The following is a 25,526-nucleotide window of genomic DNA, read 5'->3' on the forward strand; positions in this document are numbered from 1 at the left end:
CATTCTTGAGAAATTATTTTATTTGAAAAGATCTAAATACATATATGTATATACAAAATCTCTTGAGAGATAACACCTGGGCAGTACTGTCAGTTCAAAAACTCCCTCACTGTTGTCTTTTCCTTCCTCTCTTAAATTACCATGACAGTTTCTCTTTTTGCCGCAGCAAATGTCCTAGGCTTTATCTTTTCTTAGAATCTCTCTCACTAGTACAAGAGTCTTCACAAGAAACAGACTTTGGAGGTATCAAAAATCGTGCTAGCCAGCTGCAGAAAGGGAAAAGAAGCTGCATCTTCATTCAAAGCTAAGATGTCCGGTCCTTTAATAAAAACACGTCTTCTTGGCTTCAGGAACAGTTCCTGAGTTCCTCCCTTGCACTCTGGATAATAGCTCCTGGGCCATCAGGAGAAATATACTGAGACTGCAATATGTTAGACAGCAGGATATACTGTAAGCCATGGGCTGAGGCTCTCTCAAGCTTCCCAAACCAAGGCCCAGGAAGCAAACTGTCCTTCTTGCCAGCACTCCAGCTGTCGCTGTTCTCTTTTCCAAGTACAAGGTAAGCCACTGGCAGAAGAGAGAACTACGTGCCTGGCTGCTGGAAGAAGAGGAAAGAGAAAATATGATGTGCAATACATCAGGAACACACCAAATTATCATGGCAGGCCACATCAACCTAACGCTGCTCCGCATTGTTTCCACCTTGATGATCTTTCAGCATGTCGCGATGCTGAGCCACGATGACACAGGGGCAGGAAGCGCATATCAGATGCAAACTAAAAAGGTCATGGATTGGTTGCGACCCTCTGAAACACCACAGAGGTTTTCCTTGCAAGCCAGGAGACTCGTCTGTATCAAAATCATGAAAAACTTCTGGAACAGTTAAGATAAATGTGACCTATATAAAGATAAAACAGGAATTCTTTCTTTTTTTCAGAACTGCTTATCGCTCTATCAGAGCGTGGACTTCAAATAGTGTTTAAAAAACATTCTTGGAAAGAAATTTGCTGTCCATAACCGGACTTCAAGCACCCCCAGGGCCTGCAGGCTTGCTTAAGTTTGAGACCAGAACAAAAATGTACGTAATTGTCAATCTTTAGCAAGACAGGGAGCTCTTCTGTAACCAGAGCCAGAAATACCCCCTCTTGAGAAAAACCTCACAAAGAATGTGGAAAAAGCTTTTGAACTTTTCACGGCACCAAATTCAAAATGAGGACAAATGTGTCTTTATAGAGCACCTTCTTATGCTGTAACTCGGCGGTGTAACTCGCTTTCTTTAAATATGAATAAAATAATTAAAGCAGCCAAACACGGTAATCTGCATAAATCTCTCTTGATCAACCCCACCTGTACTGTTGGTGTAATAAAAACAGGCTGTGTTCCCAGGGGAGTAAAGGCATATCGTGTCAAACAGATTCAAGGACAGAACAAACAATTTCAGCTGAAGAGCCTGGAGGAATCCCGCAGTATTAAACACTGAGCTATCCAGGCTTACACAATGTAATTGAGAATACTTCTCCTTGTAATTTAGCCCAACCCTTATAATCTCAGATTATAATGAAAGGTTTTTTTCCCTTTAAACAATACAACATTATGATATTCGGTGATAAACAACCAAAGTATTCTGTTACTTTAATTTCGGCGAGAAGTGTTTAGGGAAGCTCTGCAATGCTATCAACAAGCAATAGGCTGGATGCAGTGTGGCTCCAGAGTGCTGTGGATATCTCCATGGCTCTTGAGCTTGGTTCTCTGCCATCCCAAGGGCTGTGCCACCTGTGCTGAGCAGTGTGTGCCCTGTGCAGTACAGGGGTACCTTGTGCGTGTTGGGGTCAGTAACCACAACAGCAAAGTACAAAGCTCTGGGTATAGCAGGGCTTATACTGGCAGCAGAGCGCCTCAAAATGCCCAGAAGTCATGGCACAAAACTAAGCATGCTTTTCCATTGGGGTCAGCACTAGCGGAGCCTGTCAGTAATCCACAGTGCTTGGCACCACCTTTCCTAGATGAACCTTCCCTTGCTTTGCAGAAATGGGGGCAGTGTTTGAGAGATGAATAAACTCTGCTAACCCTTTGAGTACCTCAGGAAAAGTGTGCGTTCAACAGAACGCTTGCATAGCCCTGTGGGTGTACTTTGTACAGTTTGTCCTGATTAGAAAGGAAGTGAGCTTAACAGAGAATCCAACAGAGACAAACAGTTCTCTAGTTTTATTTGGAAAAGCAGCAAACCTGTTACAGTTCACTTGCTGGTATGAAAAGCGAGCCTGAAAAATGCCACTGTTGAGATCGAGGAATAACGATGTAGGTGGAATAAGGCAAGCTGACATGGAGTGATCTGGAAGGGAAGAGCAAGTACTACAAGGCCACGTGTCCTAAACATGAGTAGTGACACTACCACAGCCACATCCCCATCTGACCAATGCCTCACACAGCACCCAGCTGCAGGACATTCTGTGCAGCTTCAGGTAGATTCCGGCACCAGCAAAAACCTCAGCCTTGAGTCCCAAGGGACTTTGATCTTGTTGACAGCAACCTGTCTGAAAATGGGATTTATTTATTTCTAAGCTGTTTTGGATCTGTGAATTTGATGTCTCTTGTGTTGCTGTTCTGCACCCCCTCCTCCCTCAAAGATCCTTCCCCGATTGCTTACACAAGCTGAACACGGCAGTGCTCTGGATATACAGAGCACATGCAATGATATATAAATGCTGCTATTATTACTACTCGGTGAAAACAGAAAAGCAATTCCCCGACCCATCTATTCATTTAGGCATTTCTAATAAACAGAGCAGATCTATATCAAAGTGGTGACAAAAAAAACCCTCTGACCTTGCATTGTTTATCCCCACATCACCCTCCTGTGAGGACTGGGACAGCTTTGAAGACTTTTTACCTGCATTCTCTGTGGATCAATTGTGCCTCATCATCACCTGGTCACCAATCAAGCCCCTTTCCAACACTCACTGACACACACAACTCACGAGATGCTTGGAAATGTCACATTAAGGAGCAAGTGAAGAGTTACCTGCAGAAAAGGGGGGAAGCAGTGCCCTCCCCCTTAGTTTTGGCAGCCATCCTGTAGGTCATTTTGCTTTGTATACTGCATGTTCCTTTCTGTCACGCTTTGCCCTTACGCTGTCTTTTAAAGAACAAGCTCTCTGGCAATGAATAGAGTCTTTATATGCTTGGAAAACATTTCTAGCATGTTGTAGACACGATTGTGATATAAATACTCATTGTTTTTCCAGAACTTCCCTACCACTGCCACTCTTCAGTTTTGTCACTGGAACACAACCATTATTACATTGTTTTGTGCCCCTAGTGAAACACTGGCAAACGGTTCATATATTTCAAATGGCTTTTGCTATTTCTTCTGACCACACTGGGAACATGTTATGTCAAGAGAACTTGACGTAGTTTAGCACATTAGCAAATGTAAAAATTAAGACATTTAATTGACATGTGGGAAAGAGGAAAAGAACAAAGGAGTTCTGAAGCCAAATGAACCCACGAATTAATAACTATCATCAGGTTTTAGCCTGATGCCATATTTGTACCTTGGTCCTTTTCTCACTGGTTTCATGGTCTGAGTGTTGAGTTAGAATCACGGGACAATGTCATGACATTCACCTCCATGATGTTTGCTGAAGGAGTACTCAACAAATGGAAGTGGTCTGTTAACACCTCAGCTTCTCCCAGGCAGAATATAATTGCTTGCATTTCTAAAGTGTTTGAAAAGCACAGGCTTGGCTCTTTTCTCATTTGGTCTGGCTTAACAATGCTGCAAGCCCAATGAATTCAGCTACATTAACTTCAACACAAAGCACACTAGAGGAACGCCTGGCCTGGTACTTCAGACATACCTCATAATCCTGGATTTAAAGAGTAATTCCTATTAAACTTGGATAAAAAAACTACCCACATTATGTTCTGGACTTAAATCTTGTCTATAAGCCATTTCCTTCTGCTTCTACTATTACTCTTTCCTTCCTTTAAAAGCCATGAACAAAGCAGTTACTGACCTGCAGCTCTATCTGGTTCTAGTTCCCAGCTTTTCCAGTTCTTTCAGGCTTTGTTGTTGGTGTTGTTTTTTGTTGTTGTTTTTTTTTCAGTTGGCCTAGGTTACTTCGTTCACCTTGGATTCATGGGTATGACATGACCTTGTCCTCTCAGTCCTCCTCCTGCCTTTCTCATAATCTACCCTGGTTTTCCCTTCCATTTTCTGTGTGCGTATGATGGGTGTTTGTAGCCTTGGTGCGCTTTGTTTCTCCTGTTGCACCTCTCATGCTTTAATTGCATAAATGAAGCCCTCTTACTGGACTACATCACAATCCTTGGTCTCAGAACAGCCTGTGAGAAGCAACAGTATGTGTGTCTGTTCTACGGTGCTGAAGAAAAAAACTATTTCCCCAAAATCACATGAAAGGCTTTGGCAGAACACGGGCAGAACATTCACACTGCTCATTTTCAGTTACTAACCAAAGGACTCGTTATGCTTCTCTACCCCCAGGTCTGCACATGGCTCCTTTCTTGGGCCTCTTTGGCTTTAGGATGGATTTCTGTGCTGAGAAGATACACACAGCAGCTGAGTGCCCTTGCCCAGCCCAGCCAACCAAAGCTTCTGCTCTGCTTGCCGGATGAGCCTCAGAGCAGATGAGCCCCACTGCCCAGGAAGGAGCTGCTGAGTGCTGCACCTTGACACTGTGTTGGGCCATACTACACAGGATGTACAAGATACATCGCATTCACTTGACATCTACTGCAAGCCAGCAAGGTTCAGGCTAAGCCGGGTGGAACGGAGCACACACGTCATCTCAGAGCTCCTGGTGTGGCTGCTGACAGCCGATGTGACCATGCTGGGGCTCTCATCCCTCCATGGCGTCACCTCCTCTCTGCCGTCCCCACAGCTCCCGCCGCTCGGCCAAACCAGCTTCCTTTTCCTGTGGGGCTTTGTCCCGCTCACGGTAGCGCCGGCCCCAGCACCTCGTGGTTTCACGGCCCCCATCATCTGCTCTCTCTTCCTTCTGCATTATTTAAACCGCCTCGCTCCGGCGGTCAGGGCCGGGTTAGATCGAACAGAAGCCACACGTTATTTACGAGGGGGACGGCGCTGCCTCCCGCTCCACCGGCTGACTTCGGGGCCTACAGTGACAGAGCCCGACCCTCCGCTCGGCCACCGCGGCCGGACCCAAGGCTCGACTTTAACCACTCGTCACGCCGGTGCCGCCCGCTCCCAACGCCGGCAGCGGGGGCTCGGCCCGAGGTTCCCAGCCACGCCCCGTCAGCAGCTTCGCAGCACGTCGGACCCCGCCGGCCTCCCGCACGGCGCGGTGCGGTGCGGCGCTGCTGGCCCGGCCCGGCCCCGCCCGCCGGCAGCTCGGCCCCGCCCGCCTGACGCGCCGCCGGCGCTGGCGGGCTGGAAGTGGCGTACGTGCAGAGCGGGCCGCGAGCGTGGCGCCTCCTCCTCGCCCCGACACGGCGCTGAGGCGCGGCGGGCAGGGCGGCGGCCGCGCCGGGCCGCGCACTCGGCAGAGCGGCCGCGCACCGCGCCAGCCGCCCGCTCGCCCCGTCTGCCTTCCGCCGCCTCCCGCGGGGCGGCGATGAAGCGGCGCTAGAGGCGCACGGAGGGCCCCCGCGGCGGCCCCGCGCCTGGCCGCGCCGAGGAGCGGGGAGGGAGGCCGCGGGCCGACGGACGCGCAGGGCGGCGGGGGCCGCGGCGAGCCGGGCGGCCATGATGCAGTGAGCGCCGCTCCCAGCGCGGCCGGGCGGGGGCCCGCGTAGCGCCGCTCCCGCCCGCCTCCTTACATAACGAGCGGCGGAGCGGGGCTGCGGCCGCACCAGCAGCGCCATGGCGAATGACAGCGGCGGCGGCGCCGGACAGGGCGGCGGCGGCGGTAGCAGCGGCGGAGGCGGCAGCGGCGGCGGCAGCAGCAGCAGCGAGCGGGACCGGCAGTACTGCGAGCTGTGCGGGAAGATGGAGAACCTGCTGCGGTGCGGGCGCTGCCGCAGCTCGTTCTACTGCAGCAAGGAGCACCAGCGGCAGGACTGGAAGAAGCACAAGCTCATCTGCCGCGGGGGAGGCGCGGCGGGCGCGGCAGGGGGCGCTGTAGAGCCTCGCGGCGCTCAGCCCCCGCCGCCCCGCGCTCACGGCTCCCGCAGCGCACGCGGCGCCTGCGGCCGCACGGAGCAGGAGGCGGCCAAGGGAGCCGCGCCGGGCCCCGAACCCCACGGCGACGCCGCCCCGCAGGACGACGAGCGCGTCGCGGCCGCCGGGGGCGGAGAGGCGGCGGCTACGGCCCCGGCTCCCGCCACGGAGGCGGTGTCGCTGTACCGGGACAAGTCGAACCTGTACCCGGGCGGCGTACAGGCGGGGCCCGGCGGGGCCGCCTTGCGTCCCAACGGGCAGACCAAGTCGCTGGTGCCGCAGCGGCTGGCGCTGGAGTACATCGTGCCCTGCATGAACAAGCACGGCATCTGCGTGGTAGACGACTTCCTGGGCAAAGAGCTGGGCGGGCTGGTGGCCCAAGAAGTGCGAGCCCTGCATCACACCGGCCGCTTCACCGACGGGCAGCTGGTCAGCCAGAAGAGCGACTCCTCCAAGGACATCCGCGGCGACAAGATCACCTGGGTGGAGGGCAAGGAGCCGGGCTGCCAGACCATCCGCCTGCTCATGAACAGCATGGACGATCTCATCCGCCACTGCAACGGCAAGCTGGGCAACTACCGCATCAACGGCAGGACGAAAGTGAGTGCGGGACGGGGTGGGGACGGGCCGCCGGCCGGGACCGGGACCGAGCGCACGTGGTCGCCGATGCGCTCGGGGGCGGCCGAGGGCGCAGAAGCGAGCCCCGTTGTGTCGGCCTGATTGGCGATTCTCTTCAGGTCCGCCGCATGAGATCGTACGCTCCGTGAAGGACCGCGATGAATATTCATTACCGTCTTTTCAGCCCCTTCACAATTTGCTGCTTCTGTTGAAGTATAAGGCTGGCAGTGAGCTGCCGGGGGGCGCCCGGCGAGGCCGGCCCGGGCACAGACTCGCTGTTGTTGGTGCAGCTGCGGGGCCTCAGCTGGTGGGAAGCGGGAGTGGGAGGGGGAGAGAGACAGCCCCGGGTCTGTTCGGATGCGCTGAGTTACCTCCTGCCGCAGAGCAACGTGGGGGGAACTTCTCGTTTCTTCTTTTTGTTCTGCGATGCAATCTGCGCGTACCGCCAGTTGAAGCAGTGCTCTGTGAACGCCATCACAAACGTGGTCTGGATTTCTCCTCCTGCTCTGTTGACTCGGATTTTTTTCTAAGCCAAAAAGTTGTGTGTTAGTGGCACGGGCTGCCTGTGCGGGTGGTGGTGTCACAGTCCCTGGAGGTGTAACAGAAACGTGTGTGGGCACTAAGGGATGTGGTGGGTGGGCTGATGGTTACACAGGATGGTCTTAGTGCTCTTTTCCAGCCTTTACGATTCTGGAAAAGAGCACTTAGGTTGGATGTTAGGGGGAAGTACTTCACTAGGAGAGTGGTTAGGTCCTGGAACAGGCTGCCCAGGGAGGTTGTGGATGCCCCGTCCTTGGAGGTGTTCAAGACCAGGTTGGACGGGGCCCTGGGCAACCTGATCTAGTAAAGGTATATGTTTGGTGGCCCTGCCAGGCAGGGGGGTTGGAACTACATGATCCTTGAGGTCCCTTCCAACCCGGGTCATTCTGTGATTCTTTAAGGTGCCTGTGCTTCAGACTCACCTGCTGCAAACATCTGGAGCCTTGAGTGTTTCCCAAGAGAAGCACTGTTTCTGTCTGCGAGCACAGTGATGTGCTGCTGGAAGTAACGTGTGCCAGGGCAATACAGCAGCAATACAGTTGTGAAGTTTGCTGAGCACCACTTGGTTTTCACTTGCTATTGAAGTAAATCCCTGTGTTTCCAGGGACCGAAGCAGGTGCAGCCCTTTGCTGCTCGCTGGTACAGAAATGTGTTACTTTCTGTCTTCTCCTGTTCCCTTGCTTATCTCCCAAAACCAGTGCTTCTGGTGTTGCAGGAACGCTTGGTTTCCTAAAGTTTCAGCACAAGTAGGAGGAAATCTGTCCATCACTGTTAAAGATTAACTAGTGAGTGAAGGTGTATCGCTGAGAGGGGCTGCACAAGTTGAGTGGAAGAATCAGACTTGGTTTGTCTGTGTTTGTTCATAATGTCTGCAGGGGTAGCAGACTCTTTCTTGCATCCTTGGAGGCCTGCACCTTCCCTTCACCCTTCTGCCAGAGTGAGTAGAGCCCAGGGGCAGGAGCTGCTTTGACATGTCCCATCAGAGCTACTGGGACAGAGCTACTGGCTCTGGGAGGATGGAAACACGGTGACACCTCTGGGTTATTGGGAAAGTCTTGTTTTTTGTTTCCTTCTCGTCTCTGCTTTCTCTGGATCAAGGTTTGGTCTCACTCCTGCAGGAGTTGCAGTTCATTTTGTTCTTAGCTGTAGAGATGAGTGTGCAGCAGAGATGATGCTACTACACAGCAGTTACCCCAAAGCTTTTCTGTTAGCTCACCATACAAAGTGCACGGCTTAGTTTGCTTAACCAAATAAAGTCAGTACCCAGATCTTTATGAGTATGTTAGATTTGCACTCACAGCAGCAATTTTTAACAGCACTTGTCCCTGTGTAGTACTATTTTTTTACTGGTTTTACTTCAAACAATAGGACCAAAATGGCTAGAAATGCAGCATGCATAGACTACCAAATAATCTTACTACTTCTGTATGCATATGTTGCAACACTGTGGTTTACTCAGTTTGTGTGAGGAGAACTGGGTGTACTGTTTTAGTGAGGTAAATGAACCAGCATACAGTACCACTGGAGAGACGGGTAATTCCCAGCACCTGAAGAATGCCAGCCCCTGGGGCCTTGCTCTTCCTCCAGCTGTGTGGGTGGGGGCCAGCATGGCTTCATCTTCTGGGAAATCCAATGTGCACTATTCCAGCTTTGAGAAGATAATTTTGTCCCGACAGTTCTGAGTGGTATTTTTTTTTTTAAGTCCAACTTCCTTGTTATTATTTTTCTTAAATAGACTTTTATGTATAAAACAAGCCCAAAAAGCCCCAAAGCACTTGCAACCTGTTCTTTATGATATTTTTGTTGGGTTCAGCAGTGCGTCGTCTTAGAATACTATCTTTGTTTTCGAATGTTGTGCAAGGGTTGGCATCGTGTCATAGCAGTCACAGGAGCCTTTATTCAATCTTTAACCTTTACCATATCTAACCCAAGCTCTGTAAACAAGCATATCCTACTAGGGGGAATGAATCATAAATCCACTCCATAAAGTGCTGAAATTAACCTTTTTTTCTAGTCTGTCTTCAGAACTGTTTTGTTAACCAAATATACCAGTAAAATCTTAGGGCTCTGTTCTCCAAGCTTTAACTAGAACCTGGATTCTTTCACAGGAATAAATGGGTTGTTGGTCAAAGGTTTTAAGGAATGGTCGTTGGTTTTGGTGGGGGGAAGTAGATCAAATGGAATTGGTAACACCAAGGTTGTCACTTCACGGTTAGTTCTGGCTTAACTTATATAGCTGCTGGTGTTATGCCATTGAACTTGCTATTGGTTAAACTTATTCTGGATGCAGCTAACAGGGTTGTCTAAAATTGGCTAACTGATGTTATCCTACCTAGCCCAGACTGTCAGCAGATCATTCTGTGAACTGTATGGTAGTAGGTAAAATAGGCCAGCTGCTTTAGGAGTAACTATACAGTTGCAAGCGTGACGCTCTGGCTCACTATTTACTCATCTCAGAAGTCCTGAGTTAGTACATCCCTTATTTTGTTCTACTGTTCCCTCTCCTCCTAGATTGTGGCTTTTTTTTCCTCCCTGTGGTAGAACGTGGCAGGTACCAGCAGATGTGAACTCTGCTGCCTTTCTCCTACTTCCTGTTGTTTTCCAGGTTTTTCTTCTTCCATCTCCTCCCCAAATGCTAATTCTCTTTCCTTATCGGCTACTCCACTTGTACGTGCACATATTTCTGTTTCCTGCCTGTCCTGTCCAAGATAGCTGCTGAGGGTGGCTCACCAACCTGCTCGCCAAAGCCAAGGGGTGAATCTCACTCAGGTGAGGTTTTCCTTCCCTGTCCACACAGGGGCTGGTAAGAAAGAAGCTTTATGATTTTTTTTATTATTATTATAATAGTTATCTCATTCCTCTATTGCAGGCTCTGCTGATTAGCTGAGATTTCAAGTCAGAAGCTTTGTGTCCTTTACTAGTGTTACAGTAATATTGGGAGATCGTAATTGCAGACTGGGACCTAATGATCACCATATAAAGAAGCATCTGATCCATCAACTGTTCCTACTTGTCCTCTCTCCACACCCAGCACTACCCATCTCCTGTCCCTGCCCTTTTATTGAGGGGGGAGTTCCTGGACGTCTTGACAATTGCCATTATGTTCTTCTAGGCTTTGTTTCATTCCCACTCCTCTGTGGCCTGACATAACTACAACTCAAACTGCTCAGTTTTGATGCTCTCCTATCTCTAGCACCGTGGCACTGCATTCGCTGCTCCTCAGCCGCCAGTGGCTTAAAAGTTTGCTTTGCGAGTTCTTTCCACCAGATCTTACTCTGCAGGAAGTCATAGTGAGTATGTGTGCGGTGGGAAGATGGCAGATGAAAATCAAAGGTAGGCAATAAGAAGCTGGCAGCCATGTGGGTGTTGAGAAGGATGGGGCAGAGGGAAGATGAAGTTAAAGCTGAGCAACAGCTGTGGAGGGGAAGAGCTTCCCCTCAATCTGTCTGTGGCGTGTCCATTTGTAGAGATCATTCTGCATCACTCTTGCATTTAATTTATTTCTGGGTAGCAAAGTTGCTGATTTAATTTGTTAGTAATGGATGCTTGCACAGACCAGAATTGGCCACTGAGTTGTGGGAGAAAGTGGGTAGATCTCTCTCGGTCTCTCAGTACTTGCTTGAATTCCTTGAACCCGATAGAGTTTTACAGATGCTTTAGCTTAAGGATTTTTCTTCCTGATGGTGTTTTTGTTGGCAGTCGCGTTTTCTTCTAGACATGTGTGCTGTTCAGTGAAGGATTATGTGGTGATTCACGGATACTTAGGGCAGCCCGCAGACTTTACATTCCTGTTGGGCTAAAGCTCTGAGCTGAGTACAGTTTTATTTGTCCTTTCTCATGTTTTGGATCTCAAAAGGCTGTTATTTCTAAATGCAAATGATCTTCTGCTTGAGAATCGGGCTGTCCAGAAAAGACTCTTGTTTATGGCTGGTACAAATTAAAAGATAAATTCAAAGCTTTTGTGGATACCAAGGTACCAAGTTAGTTTTGCCTACAGCTTCATCTCCAGGAGCAGGTGCATATGTGGGTACACTTGTCAATAACAAATAACAGTAAAACCCTTTGCACATATTAGTGTAGTGATCATACCTGAAGGGTAATATAACATGTGCAAGGATGGGGAGCACTGCCTGTGGCTCCTCTCAGCTTTTCCATATCCTCGTGACTTAGGCTGTAGTTTACCGACCACTTCAGGCTGAATAATTCGTCACTCTTCTTTAGTAGTGCAGGTATTTACATGGCCATCCTGTGAACTGGTGTGGGGAACCGATCCATCTGAAAAATGAACTGGCAAAAGAAGAGCTCCTGGTTCAGTGTTTGGATGTTTGTGCTGGCGCAGGGGACTGGCAGATGCTGAGACTTTCTTTCAACAGCAATGCTAATTTATGCCAGCTTAAAGCCTTTGCCAAACTACAGCCTTAGTTTCACAGTTAGGGACTGATTATCTCAAAATTTGCCCATGAAACTTTGAATAAGAGTTAGGAAATCTGTGCTTCCTATATCATTTTTTTTTTTCCTCATGCTTTCTTCGTCTTTTATCCTTGCATGTTCGGTGTGAGGTTCAGTTTCTGCCATCAGAAACACGTTGTTCTATCCTTCAGGAGTCTTCCTTGTGACAATTTTACACTAAAACTTTACTGATCTTACTTGATAGAACATTCACAAGAAAGAAAACATTTTCTCTGAACCTTTCTAGCCTAAATGATTTGGGAGGGTGGGGGGGGTGCTCAGCCACGTCCCCTTGCTTTGTCTCTGTAGCTGCAGAGGCTCAGTCTGAAGTGGACAGTTTTAGTCATGCCTTAGTTTTGTTGTCCCATTTCCTCTCCGTTTCTTGGTGCACGGGGATCGCTCTGTGAATTGCAGGTTTGGCTCATTGCATGCTGTGTTTCCAGTCCTTTTGGGCTATACAGCTGCAGTTAGATTTTCAGTTGTTGCTGTTCCAGAGGTGTACAAACCACGAGGGTACTTGTGCATGACTGACCCCTGTGTACAGAGGGTGGCATCACTTGAGCTTCTCATGGTGTTGCTGCTTTGCTGCTCTGTGCTGTCTGCACTACCCCGCAAAGCAGTAAAGTTGTTTGACTCCCTAGCTACTACTAAATGAAGTAATCATTATTTATGATATCCTTTCTGCCGTTCACGTTCATGGTTTGCTTATTACGCACTCAAGGAGGACCAATGCTGGTCTTTGTGGTCTTTTTCAGAAGTCATTTTGTGCTCATTAAGTCCTTGTAAACTCCTCCCTGTTTCCGAAGATTATTGGTTAACCGTAGCTGATGAAGCATATTTTCAGTGTGAGCTTGTTCCAGAACTAGCTGGTAAGTTGCAGTCGTAAGCTTCAGGTTGAAAGCTAATTCACTCTCTGTTCCAGGACAGTGTCTGTCAAAAATAGAGCAGTGCCTCTATGCACGTAACAGCTGCGTGCACTTGAAGACTTTCTTGTTCTTTGGTATTTAACTCAAAATGACTCCAGAGTATTTTTGTTAGCATATAATGTTATAAATAGGTATTGGGTAGGAATCTGAGCACCCGCCTGTGTATGGATTTGCGTGGTATAGAGCAGCAATGTACGTGTTGTATGCACGGTGCCCTAACATACGTGTGAAGGCCGTGCCTGTGGGGTACAGCAAATGAGAATTGATGGTAAGATGGTCAGGTGACTTAGCAAAGCTTTAGATGCAATCAACTGATGGAAGATTTGAGGGTCTTTTTTTTTTTTAATGTATTTTTTTATTTGTAAATATATCTTAAATTTGTTTATGAGAGGAGCTTGTACTGTCAATTCGCATCACTTTGTGATAGCTCGAAAGTGTTGGCAGAGCAGCAGAGGATGGAGGCTTCTCTGGGTATTCTCTTCTGCCTTTTTGTTGTTGTTGGCCTGCTGGAGTGCCAGGGTCTGTTATCTTCATGTTAATGTAGTTCAGAAAGCTGCAGATATGTAGCTAGAACTGCCTTTGAAGGTACTAGTTGAATTAAAGCAATAAATCTTAAGAATAGAACGTGCAGCTCAGAGCTGACAACTAGCGTATTTTTCCTGTTGCTGCCCTCTGTCCTGTTCAGACATCTGCTCTTGCTGTGGTCTTCAGGCTGTGTGAACAGCTTCTGCTGTGTGTGGCTGGTACTCAGCTGAAGGCGTCGGGCCCTTCTGGTTTCAGTTGGCTGCTGCATTGTTGTTGGAGCAGCTGGCACACGGCCTTGCCATTGTGAGAACGGAAGCTGTGGCCAGTTGATAAGGGCATCTTGAACTTGCTCAGTTTCAGCAGGCCTGTTTCATTGGGCATCATATCATTGAAGCTGGCTAAAACAGTCTGAAATGTTCCTAGCTTGAATCTCTTTTCATTATGCACGTGGTAATTGACCCACAGTCACTCCTGCAGCTTAATGACAGTTTTCTCCCAGTTTGCCTATTTTACAGTTAACATGTGCATATCACACAGTCCTGGCTTAGTGCAGCTTGCTGTTTTTAAGTATGTGCGTGCTTCACAAGTTGGTTTAACCAAAAGCTTAAGGAAAATAAAATCAGTTTCTTATCTATTGAGCAGGCTTACCTCTATCTAGAAGTGTTTTGAAGTTTGTAAGGGAACTTCTGTAGTAAGAGGGTATAATGCCCCAGGGATCCTTTTGAACTTAGAGCAGGAGTTGCTTCCAAAGCCACTCTCAAAAAGCACTTTTCTTTAATATTCTCCATATTACTTACTCTGTTTTGTGAGGTGAATTTGTAACAGACATCTGGGCAAAGTTATTTTCAGGATGTTTTAGTTTACCCAAGAAAAATGCCACCCACTTACGTATTTCACAGAAATACACAGAGGGAACCTCCCAGCAGGCAGGGGACAGCCTCATGTATATTTCCAGGCTGTTGTATAAATCAAAACCCTGCAGCCCCTGAGCGTATGGTCCTCCACCCTGCTAATCCTATCCATTTTTCTTTCATCTTCATTCCCCACAGATACCTGCTGCTCTTACCTATGGTCCCCTCAAGACCTTAGGCTGCTGGTACAGAGCCCTTGCCTGCTGAGTGGATGGAGAAGGAGCAGGCACCAAGAGCAGGGCTGCCTGACCCTGCTGTGCATGCAGAGCATGAGGCTTTGCTCAATTCCTGGGCCCTGCTGGATATTGGCAGTGCAGATACCCCTCCAGTGGGTTATCCTCTGCGAGGACTGCATTTGAAAGATAAGAGTGCCTGCCTCTTGTGAGATGCCAGTTGATCATCTTCAGTAGTAAATTGAAATGTGATAGAACTGTAGTCATCTGATGTATTTCTTAAGAATTCCCAGTCTTACTGGGAACAAAACTTCCAATGAAGCTATGTCTAAAACAGCTGTTGATACTGTTCAAATAGTAACTGTTTCTACTGCTGGAAGCTTACACTCTTCTTGCAGCCTCAATAGTCTTGTTTCAGTTTCTTGCAGTTTTCCTTCTGGTGTTTATTAGAGTTCTTCCCTATCAAATGTCTCTTTTTTGCCTAAGGATGTGTTCTCTTCATACCGTCCTGCATTTGTTGCAAGTAATCTATAATCAGAGTGTAGGTGAAGCTTCAAAATACTGACAAAATGATGCTTGTGTGTAGCTTCCAGCAATTCACGAACTTCCTTGGCCAGAGGTTGGATCTGAACCACTGCTCTTCGTATGCACGGATGGATGGACGTACTTGCTATTAATTTACGTAATCTTGGTTTTAAGAGCCATTTGTACTTTTGGCCTCTGCGATATCCTGTAACAATGAGTCCTGCAGTTTGATTAGATGGGGAAGGAACTTCCTTTTGTTTAAAGCCTACAGCCTGACGATTTTCAGCGTCTTCAAGATTCTTTGTTGTGAGAGCTCATTTTGCAGTGGTTTTATCTTCTAGTGGTTTTAAGCTCGATACTTTCCTTCATACATTTTTCAGCTGATACTTTTTCCCTCCAGAACTGAAGTATTTTTCCATTTTTTTTCACATTTCTTTGTCTGGTGTTATTTTATACCTATGTACAGTCCTGTTATCCATTTACGCAGTGTTGTGGATCCACTAGTCCCTCTTCTGCACTTCCTCTATGCTGAATGGCACCTGCAGTTTTCTTGTCCAGGTACTTAATGTCATTCTAACCTTCTGTGCACCTTTCTGCAGTCAGTGTTGGAATGGTTCCCACAGTGTATTTCCTTATTGCGTGTAAACGCTGCTGGCCTGCTACTCCCTCCCTCTTCCCGGTCACGTGAAAAGTACAGACCCTGTGGGGATCCTGTTGGGAGCTGTTGTTTTTCACTGAACAGAGGTTAGTTTGCTGCTGTGAAATTGCTACTTCAAGTCATGGTTCTCTCGCTATTTGTGTTTGTCTGTTCCAGTACTTTAGAATGCCTTGAGAGTAAGGGCCATACTTAAAAGTGCTTTATACTTAAAATTTTCTAATTTTTGCATCAAAATTAATGCTTTGACTAGATCTCCGTTACAGCCTGTGGGGAAAATGACGTATAGTGGCTCCCTGAGGCCTCCTAACCTTGGCACAGACTCAAGAACAACACAGGAGTTCCTAGACTGATGTCCTGACTGTCATTTTCCTCAGAGAAAACAGCAGGAGTGGTAACTTCTCATGAGCCAACAGCTAGGCCAAAGTTATATTATAAGGTTGGTAGGTAGAAATGAGAGAAACTTATTATCATTTTTTTACCCATTTAGTCCTAGAAACGTATTTTTCAAAACTATGAAAGACTTTGACCTGCAGGAAAACAAACGTAGATGAAGATCCGATCAACTAGCTTGTATAGCTTAATCTTATCCCATTGCAACCAAAATGTTGCAGAGTTGACGTCTATGAGTTTTAGGTTTTACTGTGCCTTTTCCTCTTTCTAAGCACACATCCTGCTACTTTGAAGATGCACCCATGCAAAGACAAAAGCTAGTAGCACATGTAACTGCCTAGTGTTGCTTGTGTTGGTCCTTGGAATTAAATACAATCCAGGCTTTTTGCTTATGCTTTAGGGCTTCTTTGTGCCAGAAGTGGGGCACCAGTCAGTCTGCCTGTGGGCAGAGCTGCCTTTCAGAGCAGGGGACTTGGAGGATACTGCTGCAGCCCTGGGTGCTGCTGGCTTGGGTCAGCATCCTGGCCCGTAGCATTTCCATGTGGCATTGTAAACTCTGTTTTCCTACTTGTGAATTTAGTTTTTAAAAGATCTTTAGTAACCATTGTACATTGTTATGTGTACATATGCCTATAGGCTTGAATTCTATTTTGCTTGTATGAATAAAACATACAACAACAATGCTTTCCCTTGATGAATTTACAATTAAATACAAGCTCAGTGTTCACTATAACAGTTCTGTGTGTACCCACCCTCCAGCAAAAAGCTAATTAATGATTTAAAGCACTAAGTAAGTCAATTCCAGCTAAAACTAGTGGAAGAATTTAGTTAGGAGCCCTGCAGTTACCTACTGTTACAGCACCTGCAAATTGAATTGATTATTTTTGTTTCTAGCTGGCTTTCTGCAATGCTACAGTGTGCGTTCCATGTAAATCTTGTATTTGGGAGACAGATTAGCTGATCTGCCTTTTGTACCTAGTGGGTAGGCATGAGCATGCCTTCTCATTTTCAGTCACAGTTCTTTGTGCTAATAGTAGCTTCCTATATCTGAGATGTTTTGTATTGGGTTAAGGGGCTGGAGGGTGCAGAAAAGGAATTACAGTTGAGGTTTTCTGGGGTATCTCAGTTATTAGTGCTTGCAGTTTTGTTTCATGGGGTTAGTGATGGGGCAGGAACAATTAAAACCGATGCTTAAGAACTTGCTCCTCTTTGTTATTGCAGTGCATGTTTGGCAAGTGCTGCCGCGTTCCATGAGTTCTTTTCTGCTCTTCCTTCTCCCTCTCTTTCTCCTCCGTCATGCTCTCTTTTCAGAATGGCTTTTTCTTGTCTTTGCTTGCAGATCTCAGATCAAATGAAGGCAAGATACAAAGTCAGTTTTGGAAGCTATGTTATCCTTATTGTAGAAATACAGAGCCATCCACTACATGTAATAGAAGTTAGTAAATCACCTGCCTGTCCAAAGAAAATGTCCTGAAGTGTTGTCTCTTACTCAGAAGCTGTTAATCACCACTGATATTAAATTAAAAGAGACTGTGCTTATTTTCAGTCATGGTAGAGAAATTTCATTGTAAAATACCGTCTGTGGCTGAAAGGTTAGTTTCTGCCAACTCTGAAATCTGTGGTGGTTGCCTGCTGACCTGAGCAGGAAGTTTATTTCTCATAGAGAACTCTAGTATTTTGCAGAAGCAATTGTTGTTTCACTTTAGCTCTTGTGGTACTCGGTGTTACTTTTTGCCTTCTGGTAATACTGACTTGTGGCAGTGTTACTATTCTCTTTGTTGTTTTTTTTTTCCTCCACTATATATCATCTTTACATCACTGATTTCCTCTACTGCTGCACAGGACGGCAGGGAATTTGTATCCGTGAGTTATTTCAGGATGTTTCCAAATATACTTTGAGTGCAGTTTTTATTTCTTTCCTTTTCTTGGTTACAACCTTAAGTAGGGAATAGGCTTTGAAAAACAAAACTTATGTTCTGTGTATCTTGCAGGTGGGTTGCGTAAATACGTCTTGCAGTTCATTTCTAATGGGCCAACATGATACCCTGATCTAGGCCTGGGAAAGCCTATATGAACAACAGCCGTTCCTAAACCAGAAATGCTATTGTTGTTGCGAGCTTTAATTTACTGTAGATTTGTGCTGTAAAATTGGTGTTGAAGGAGACGGTGGGGTTCTGTATTGACTAGACTGGGACAAACATTTCCCTCAAGCTTTTCTGGCTGCCTGGACTCAGCGCTTGGTACATTCAGATCTTTCTCTTGTGCACATGGCCACGTACTCGTAAAGCAAATAAATCACATTCCTAAGCCAGTCTTGTCAGGGAGCTCATTGTGCCTGCGTAGATTTTCCTGTCGCAGCACACGCTTGTGTGGGCCTGGTAGTGGGGCAGTGAGCAGGAGTAGCAGATGTGTGTGGGGACTGATGGTTGTGTGGCCCTATGTGCCCAGGGCTGGCTTCGTGGTATTTTATTTCACCTCTGAAACTGACAGTGACAAACAAGCTGTCTGTGGTCAGGGTGTTTCTACCTTTTGTTTAGGTTTCTCATGTGGAAGTCATCTTGGAGGTATTCAGGGCTGGGTTCACTGCCACTGAATGCTTATCTAAGCAGAATTAATGACTTGATGTCAACATCATAAGACCTACTCCAGGCATTTGTGAGCAGCCTGTAATTCTGTGTGGCCATAGCTATTTCTCAAGACTTTCTAACAGCCGTGCTGTGAGTTGAGCACAGATACCAGTTTATGTTTGAAGTCTGTACACAGAGTCATCTGGTTAAAACCAAAAACCCCAAATATTGTTTATACCAGTTCTGAGAGAGGCCCTGTTATGTTGTGGTGATGGGATTGTATAGAAGAGCTTGAATAGAGACAGTGTATGTATGGAAGCCTGCAAAAAGCAAGATGGACAGAGTCAGCATTTCTTGCATATAAATTGTAGATGATTTGAAAGCACATTGCAGACCGTTTGCTGTTATTTGGCTTTAAACCTCAGTGAGACTTCTACAAAAGGTTACTATGAATTAAAGCAGCACTTTGCCTGTTAACGTCTCACTGTGTAGTTGCTTATTTTTATAAACACTCTAAGAATTCAGATAATTCTTTTGAATTAGGAGTGAGTGCTTTGGTCCACTAAAGCACTTGTCAGGTTGGGAATCCTGTGGGCATTGCTGAATACTCCATGACCCCTTGCAAGCATCATTTTAAAATCATTTTTAGTTAATGTAATGTTTGTGGCAATAAATCCTTCTATAGATTAAATTTTATGTGTGCTACGACCTTGGCTTGAATGCTTGATGTAGGCGCTGAAGATTTAAGATGCTTATATCATACAATTAGCTTTCTATCTGGCTAACTGCTGAAGATACAATCCCGTTATTGTCTGGTTGTGCAGTCACAGAACATTCAAATCTTTATATTAGGAAACGTTTCCTGCAAGTTGAATTTCATTTTCCTGATTTGTTTCCACTTAAAGGAGCAAAATAAATAGTTGTTTCAAGTAAGATGGAATCATCCGTGTGTCTGCTGGCGTCATGCAGTTAGATCTGAAAATTTGGTCTGCACAAGACACTGTTAAGAATATATTTTAAGTAGTGAATCTGAATGACTCTTAACCTCTCACTATTTTAGTGTACTATCATAGTTTGTTTCGGTGCTGTGTTATTTTTAGTTAGAGATGCCACATCCCTGGACTTTTTCTGAATGGTTAATGGTGAGTAAATTGACCGGAGTCATGCGAGAGCAGAACGTTCTGCCTCTTCTTGGAAAAAAGCAGTTTCAGACTATTTTTTGATGGTGTTATTCATTTCAAAGCAGTCATGGTGTTAAATTAAAAACAGACCCTTAAAATTTGTGTTGATTGACTTATTTCTCTGTCATTTTTACACAGTGCCAAAACACTGAGTCACCAGTCTGATTCTCTTGGACAGAAAAGGGGAGTTATGTGTGGAGGGCAGCCAGTTCTTCAAATGTATTTTACACTTTTCAGCAGTTGTTTGAAAGTGTTCTGGTCGACTTATTTAATCAGATTGTGGACAGATTTGGGCTTTAAACACCTTTCTCAGCTGCAGAGTGGAGTTTTGTATTTGTGCCTGTGCTATTGAATGGTAACTTTCTGTCCTTGGAAACAGTAATTTTCATCTACCTTTGGTGGGAAACCTTGATTAGCTTTTGCTTGTTTGTCATGAGTTGCTGGATTTTAGGTTTGTAGCAGACTGTGTTGAACATCACAGAATCATAGAAGCACCAGGGTTGGAAAAGACCTAAAAGATCATCCAGTCCAACCGTTCACCTATTACTAATAGCTCCCACTAAACCATGTCCCTCAACACAACTGGAAGCTATTAATGCTTTGAATCTCATCAGTAAATAGCAGCTCAAATGTACTGTTTTTTTTTAAAGGGGATAAGAGTATTGTAAGCTTGGAGACATTGTTTATGTCCAGAGTTGTGTTAGATAAACCTTACTTTAAAAAAAAATAATCCTGTTTAAGCCAGTGCACAACTCTTTGTAGACTTTATTAATTGAACCCAGTTTTATTTTGCTAATAAGGAATTAGGTTAAGCTAAGGGAAGCCAGATCTTAATCAGATTGGAAGACTGCAAGGGTATTTGCACTAATTTCACTGATTTAGTTTTAAAACAAAACCTTTTGGTTAAGCTAGTATAAAATTAAGGATAGACACGTCTTGGCTCACAGCCTGGGAAATGCCAGTGTGTTAACTATTAAGGAAGATACCACCTGCGATTTTTCCCCTGGAGTTTGCAGACTGACTTGGTGATAAATCTCTTTGCATTTGGACATTTGAGACTGGTAACGAGCTCAGATGTACGAAAGCAGTGAGAGCCTTGTTAATATTAAGTGTTGTTACCTCAGTTAAGTGCTGGACTAGTTGGGGGCTGTAAAACATCAGAATTCTTCTCTGGGACGTTGGAAGCATGTTTTAGGTCTTCCTGCTGTCTGTGCCTATAACACTGGGTTTAGTCACTTATCGATTCACCCTTGGAGGTCTTTCTCCAGATGCCCCAGTTTCCTCAGGGCTCTGCTAAAGTTCTCTCTGCGCAGCCATCCAAGCATCATTAAGATCTCCCCGAGGTTAATGGCTCCTGTTTGATTGTTTCATGAGAGCTTCTCTTTCTAATATGTCATTTTATTTTATTTTTTACATTTATTAGATTTGTCTGTTGAAGTATGAGTGCATCCCACGTTTGTCTTCTGAACTCGAGCAATGGCATTTCTTTCTTTGCCATTGGGAAAAACTGATGAGTTATTCAAGTTGGCAAACGAATTTTATCATCATTTTAAGAGCTCATGAAAATTTCTTATATCCTATGAACACGTGGGAAGGAAAGAGATGATGTTTGGAAGCCAGCTTCATGTGATCTTGCTGTTGCTTGCAGTTTGAATTGAATATTGAAGAGGAGGTGCTGACTCCCGTGCAGCTACAGCAAGAAGTGCCCAGCATGTTTACTGAGCAACCTCTGCTATGTGCAGAGGTTTTGGTGTAAATGCAAAGCAGGTGGTGGTGGGTGGGCTGAACACAGCCAGTGAAACAGCATGAGTGTTTCTGCTTTCTGATATGCCTCAGTTTATTAGAAGGGCTGAAGTGAGTCTTTAAGGTAGGTAGTTGCCCCTTAAAACTGAAGGCAGCTGTAATGAGTAAAGGAGTGAGTTAACTCGGGGAGAAACTGAACGGGCTGCTGCCAAGTAGCCGGACTGCTGACTGAGCACAGCTTTCTCTGAACTGAGAAATCATGTGATTTCTCAGATGATATCTTTTTAATATTATTAGAAAGTTAGAAGTAAGTGATAAGAGTTGTTTATTGGTTGTGCCAAATGTGATGGTATATTACTTCTTTTTTTTTTTTTTTTTGGCCTGTTTACAACATACAGCTTGACCAAAGCAACTAGAAGCCTTGCAATGGCCTTTGCACTAAATAGTGTGGGGAAGGGCGAATCAGGTCAGGCTGCCATTACTTTCTGAACTGCCTGGAAGTCCGTGGAAAACATAAACCACCTACATAGCTGTGCGCTGCTTCTATTTATAGTGGGAGAAGTTATTTCAGCTCTGTTTTCCCTCTCTCCCTACCTATCTGAGTTTGTTTTTCAACTTCACTCAGTTTGCCTTCAACGTGCCAGCTCAAGTGCAGGCAGCTTTGCCAAACCCTCTCTCCTGATAAAAACCCCTGCTGCTTGCCTTCACAAGCCTCCCCGTGGCCTGGGCTGACCTGCACTTCTCGTCCTTGCCTTCAGTTGGTTTTTCCTAGAAGAGCTGCTTTCTTGCGTGCCTGCCAGAATGCGATCCAGATAGCTGCTGCTTTAAGTAGGATTTTTGTGGTTTTTTTTTTTTTTTTTTCCCTTTAACTGCAATTAGGTGGTTTTAGCGTATCTGCAGAGAAAAATGCTGCAGATAATAAAAGTTGTTCTACTCTGCTAATAAATTAGATGGCTGTGGTGGTACCTTACTATTAGGGGAGAGCTTCAGAGCTGCTGCAGTGGGTGGGTCTCTTGTTTTTGTTAGTTTCTAACTGAAATTTAGATTCCTGGTCTCACTCATGGACACACGAGCCACCATTGTGTTTTTAAGCCCATACATAGCAAGTTTGCTCTCTTCTCATGGGTTCTCCAGCTGACAGAAACTGAAAGATGCAGATGCTGATATTTCTCTCCAGCTCTTCTAGTTGTAGTGTTCTGGCTACTGTAAACACCTAGTTCTCTGGATTATTTGCTGGATCATGGAGGTGATCAGCGTAAAGACTGACTTGGAGGATGAACATCGGTGCTAAAATCCTTGGATTAGCTGTGTCTCGAAGAGTTTATTTAGTCTCTTTGAACTTCCTCTGGTTTGGGTAGAGCTAATAGTTTTTTCCAGTTGATAGCATTTGCTGAAAGTTTCTGTCTCTGCTTGTGAAGAACCCGCAGTAGAAAACATACAAATCCAAGGCAAGTTGTACCACAGTAGCATGCTAAAGTCAATAATCCTGACTATGCTCATGCTAAATTGTACCAATGCAGGCTTTTTTTTTCTTCTTTTCTTTCAGTTCAGTTGTTATTTTATACACCTTGCAAAAAAAAAAACCCTGGGCTGATGTGTGTTGAAACGATGGTATGTTTCCTCAGAACTGTTGCTTGGCAGGGGTGAACAAATACTTGAACTAGAGTTGCATTAGGCAGACCACAAAGGGACGAGTCAGATGTTTTATTCTTTACTTGAGTTCTTCATTCCAGTGGGTGTTTTTTACTTTGACTAATATGTCTGATGACCTGCACTGAGGATTTCCATTCAAGCCTTTGTGAGAGCATCTGATAAATTTTGTTAGGAAGTCATCAGTCTTGCATTTGGACAAGTTGTTTTGCTCACTGGGATTTGTAGTTCCTTCAGCAAACAGCAAAAGTGACATCTCCTTGACTGATGCAGTTTTCTTTAATCCGAGCTAAACAATAAAGTTATTTTGCATTAATACGTTAATGTGGCACAACACGTGTCCTCTCCATTTTTATTGTTGTTTTTTTAATTATTTATTTTGTTTTTTAATTTTCCTGGAGGAATTTATTTTTAATGGTACCTTACTGATATCCAGCTGTGAGAGGAGAGGGAAGAGCTTTCAGTGTGTTTACCTGCAGCTCTTTATCTGGGAATTAGGCTGTTAGACTTGGAGAACGAGGCTGGGGATGCTTCCCCTTGAACTCACACTTTGTGCTGCACTGCAGTGCTGTGTCTGCCAGAGTCTTGCCTGGTACCTCTTTACAGTGTGTGCAAAACTGCACGGACAATGGATTATTCCTTCTGTTGCCTTTGGCAAGTTAAAGGTGGATATGCTCAAAGATCTGTGGTTTCGATTCTTCTGTTAACAACTTAATGTTGCTTGTTTGGGGTGATAACCTACAGTTCCTTTTCCAGGGCTGAACCCTTGGAAGCCGAATGCTGCATGTGAATGAGCGATCAGCAGCTGCTTAAGTGTGTGATTAATTTTGTTTGACAGATACAAGTTGTGCTGATTGCAGAGCGGGGAGGGCGCTTTCATGCTTTTTCAATTACTCATAAATTCCAGAGGGTATCTTAGGACAGCTCTCATGTGCTAGGCATGAGTGCGCAGGCAGAGTGCTGCTGGATTAAAGGCTAACGCTGAAAGTGTTCTGCAGAGCAGTTCAGTGGTGACTTCACTTCTGCACGGAATGGATTTAAGATGACCGTACACTTAAGAGCTGTTATGTTTGAGAAGCACGAAAGAGGAGACCTTGTCTATTATGTAAATGGAAGCAGTGTCTTGAGTCAAGAAATCACAAACCCAACATTTCCCTTTTCCTGACGTACATATTTGCATGCTTATGTACCTGATAAGAGAGCAGAAAAGTACACAATTTCATTATTTGCATGGGTAGCTTTCCCATCCTTTCCCACATAAGAGAAACGCGAGTAATGTTGCAGTACGTGGCAGTTTGATGTCAGCTCACTTTGCATTGTTTCACAAGGCAGCACGTTTCTCATGTCCTGTAGAATGTAAAGTTGGTTACTTTCCTTATCACGGTTCAATTGGAGAAAGGGAATTGTCACGCCAACTGGGGAACATCCATTGTGCTGCATTGGCTGATGGGCCGGTTTGTTTGCTTTCCAATTTGTCACTAAAGGCTGAGTCATTGTTACTGTTATAACAAATGCATATTAGATAACTTATCTCTGCAGAACTCTCTCTTGCAGTTAATGATAGCAGAAGTTTCAGGCTCTCAAGTGAAAAACAAGAGCTTTTGTTGTTGTTTTCTTGCAGTTCAGTAAGACTCATTAGTTACAAAACATTTCTAACACGGAGTATGGCTGATGTTTGTGCTATGCTGACAGCAGCTGGTGTTGCCCCTGGACTTTCCAGCTGCTGGTCCTCTCTTCAGCAACTTCAGGGTTGGAAAGAAATAGGGTGTTGGCTAGAAAGACCTGGGAACTGTGCTTACTAAACTTCTAACTCTGGGGTCTTTCAAGGCACTGACAGATAGGTCATGTACATGCCTGGAGACCTTTCCATATCTGAGTCTGACTCCTAGTGATTTCAGAGAGAATTGAAACTGCTGTGGCTATTGGACCTCCATCTTTTCTTCATTCTGGATGAGTTAGAGCAGCTGCCTCTCTTGGGTGTAGAGGAATGACAAATGTCAGCGTTTGCTTTCCCAGTACATCAGTAAAACTGAAAGTACTTGTCTTGTTAAGGATGCTGGTACAGACTTGGCTCCAGCAAAACTCAGGATCTGTGTCCAGCACTGTGTGCACTCCATGAGAGCACAGTGGGGGCTCTGGACCACGGGCCTTTCTTCAAGAGATTTAATTTCGGTGCAAACCAAACACCTTCCTCTTTCAGCCCAGCTTCGCTTTGTTTTGTTCCTTTTTTTTTTTTTTCTCACTAAGAAAGGAAATTACAGAACTCTTATTACATTATTTGGTATCTTAAACTCACTGTTTTGATTTTGTGGGTTTATCTTCCTGCAAGACTGATAAGTAATGGTTTTGCCTAATAGTAGTTCACGTTATTTGGTATATATAGTATGTTTACATAACACGAGAGCTTTTAATGATGACTACACTGTGATTACAGTAAAGAAACTGAGAAGCTGAAATGCTGAACCTTTAAATCACAAGCATATTTAATTGTTATACTTTGGAGTACTTACACTGCAATGCTGTATCAC

General features: G+C 45.3%; 2 protein-coding genes and 1 long non-coding RNA gene across 5 annotated transcripts in view; 2 read left to right on the top strand and 1 right to left on the bottom strand.

Annotated features, from left to right (window-relative positions):
* LOC146761357 (uncharacterized) lies at positions 1 to 5,847 on the bottom strand. 2 transcript variants are annotated; one of them, XM_085541323.1, is made up of 2 exons: positions 4,020 to 5,847; positions 1 to 598 (listed from the first exon to the last, which is right to left on the bottom strand). In XM_085541323.1, exon 1 carries the CDS (start codon positions 5,845 to 5,847, stop codon positions 5,140 to 5,142), a length of 708 nt encoding a protein of 235 aa, XP_085397449.1. In that variant the 3' UTR covers positions 1 to 598; positions 4,020 to 5,139. The 2 variants fall into 2 exon arrangements, 1 of the variants encoding a protein (XP_085397449.1); XR_014943921.1 differs by having other exon boundaries at positions 465 to 595; positions 4,020 to 4,143.
* EGLN1 (egl-9 family hypoxia inducible factor 1) overlaps positions 5,846 to 25,526 on the top strand; it is a 27,781-nt gene continuing 8,100 nt past the window's right edge. The window contains exons 1-2 of one of the 2 annotated variants that reach the window (XM_085541320.1): positions 5,846 to 6,742; positions 6,880 to 7,029. In XM_085541320.1, coding sequence (XP_085397446.1) covers positions 5,846 to 6,742; positions 6,880 to 6,909 — 927 coding nt within the window. In that variant the 3' untranslated portion in view covers positions 6,910 to 7,029. Of the gene's footprint in view, positions 6,743 to 6,879; positions 7,030 to 25,526 lie in introns of those variants that run through there. The other variant, XM_015857848.3, reaches the window with a different exon arrangement.
* Positions 12,505 to 14,546, top strand: LOC146761358 (uncharacterized). Its single transcript, XR_014943922.1, has 2 exons — positions 12,505 to 12,618; positions 14,250 to 14,546. It is a non-coding gene; the product is annotated as an uncharacterized LOC146761358 (long non-coding RNA).

This window comes from Coturnix japonica, chromosome 3 (genome assembly GCF_054131305.1).
Source record: "Coturnix japonica strain WE chromosome 3, WE-NBRP24, whole genome shotgun sequence".
Taxonomy (NCBI): Eukaryota; Metazoa; Chordata; class Aves; order Galliformes; family Phasianidae; genus Coturnix; species Coturnix japonica.

Excerpts from the sequence above, each read along its gene's own strand:
- LOC146761357 (XM_085541323.1), bottom strand. The coding sequence starts at position 5,847 with ATGGCGCTGCTGGTGCGGCCGCAGCCCCGCTCCGCCGCTCGTTATGTA.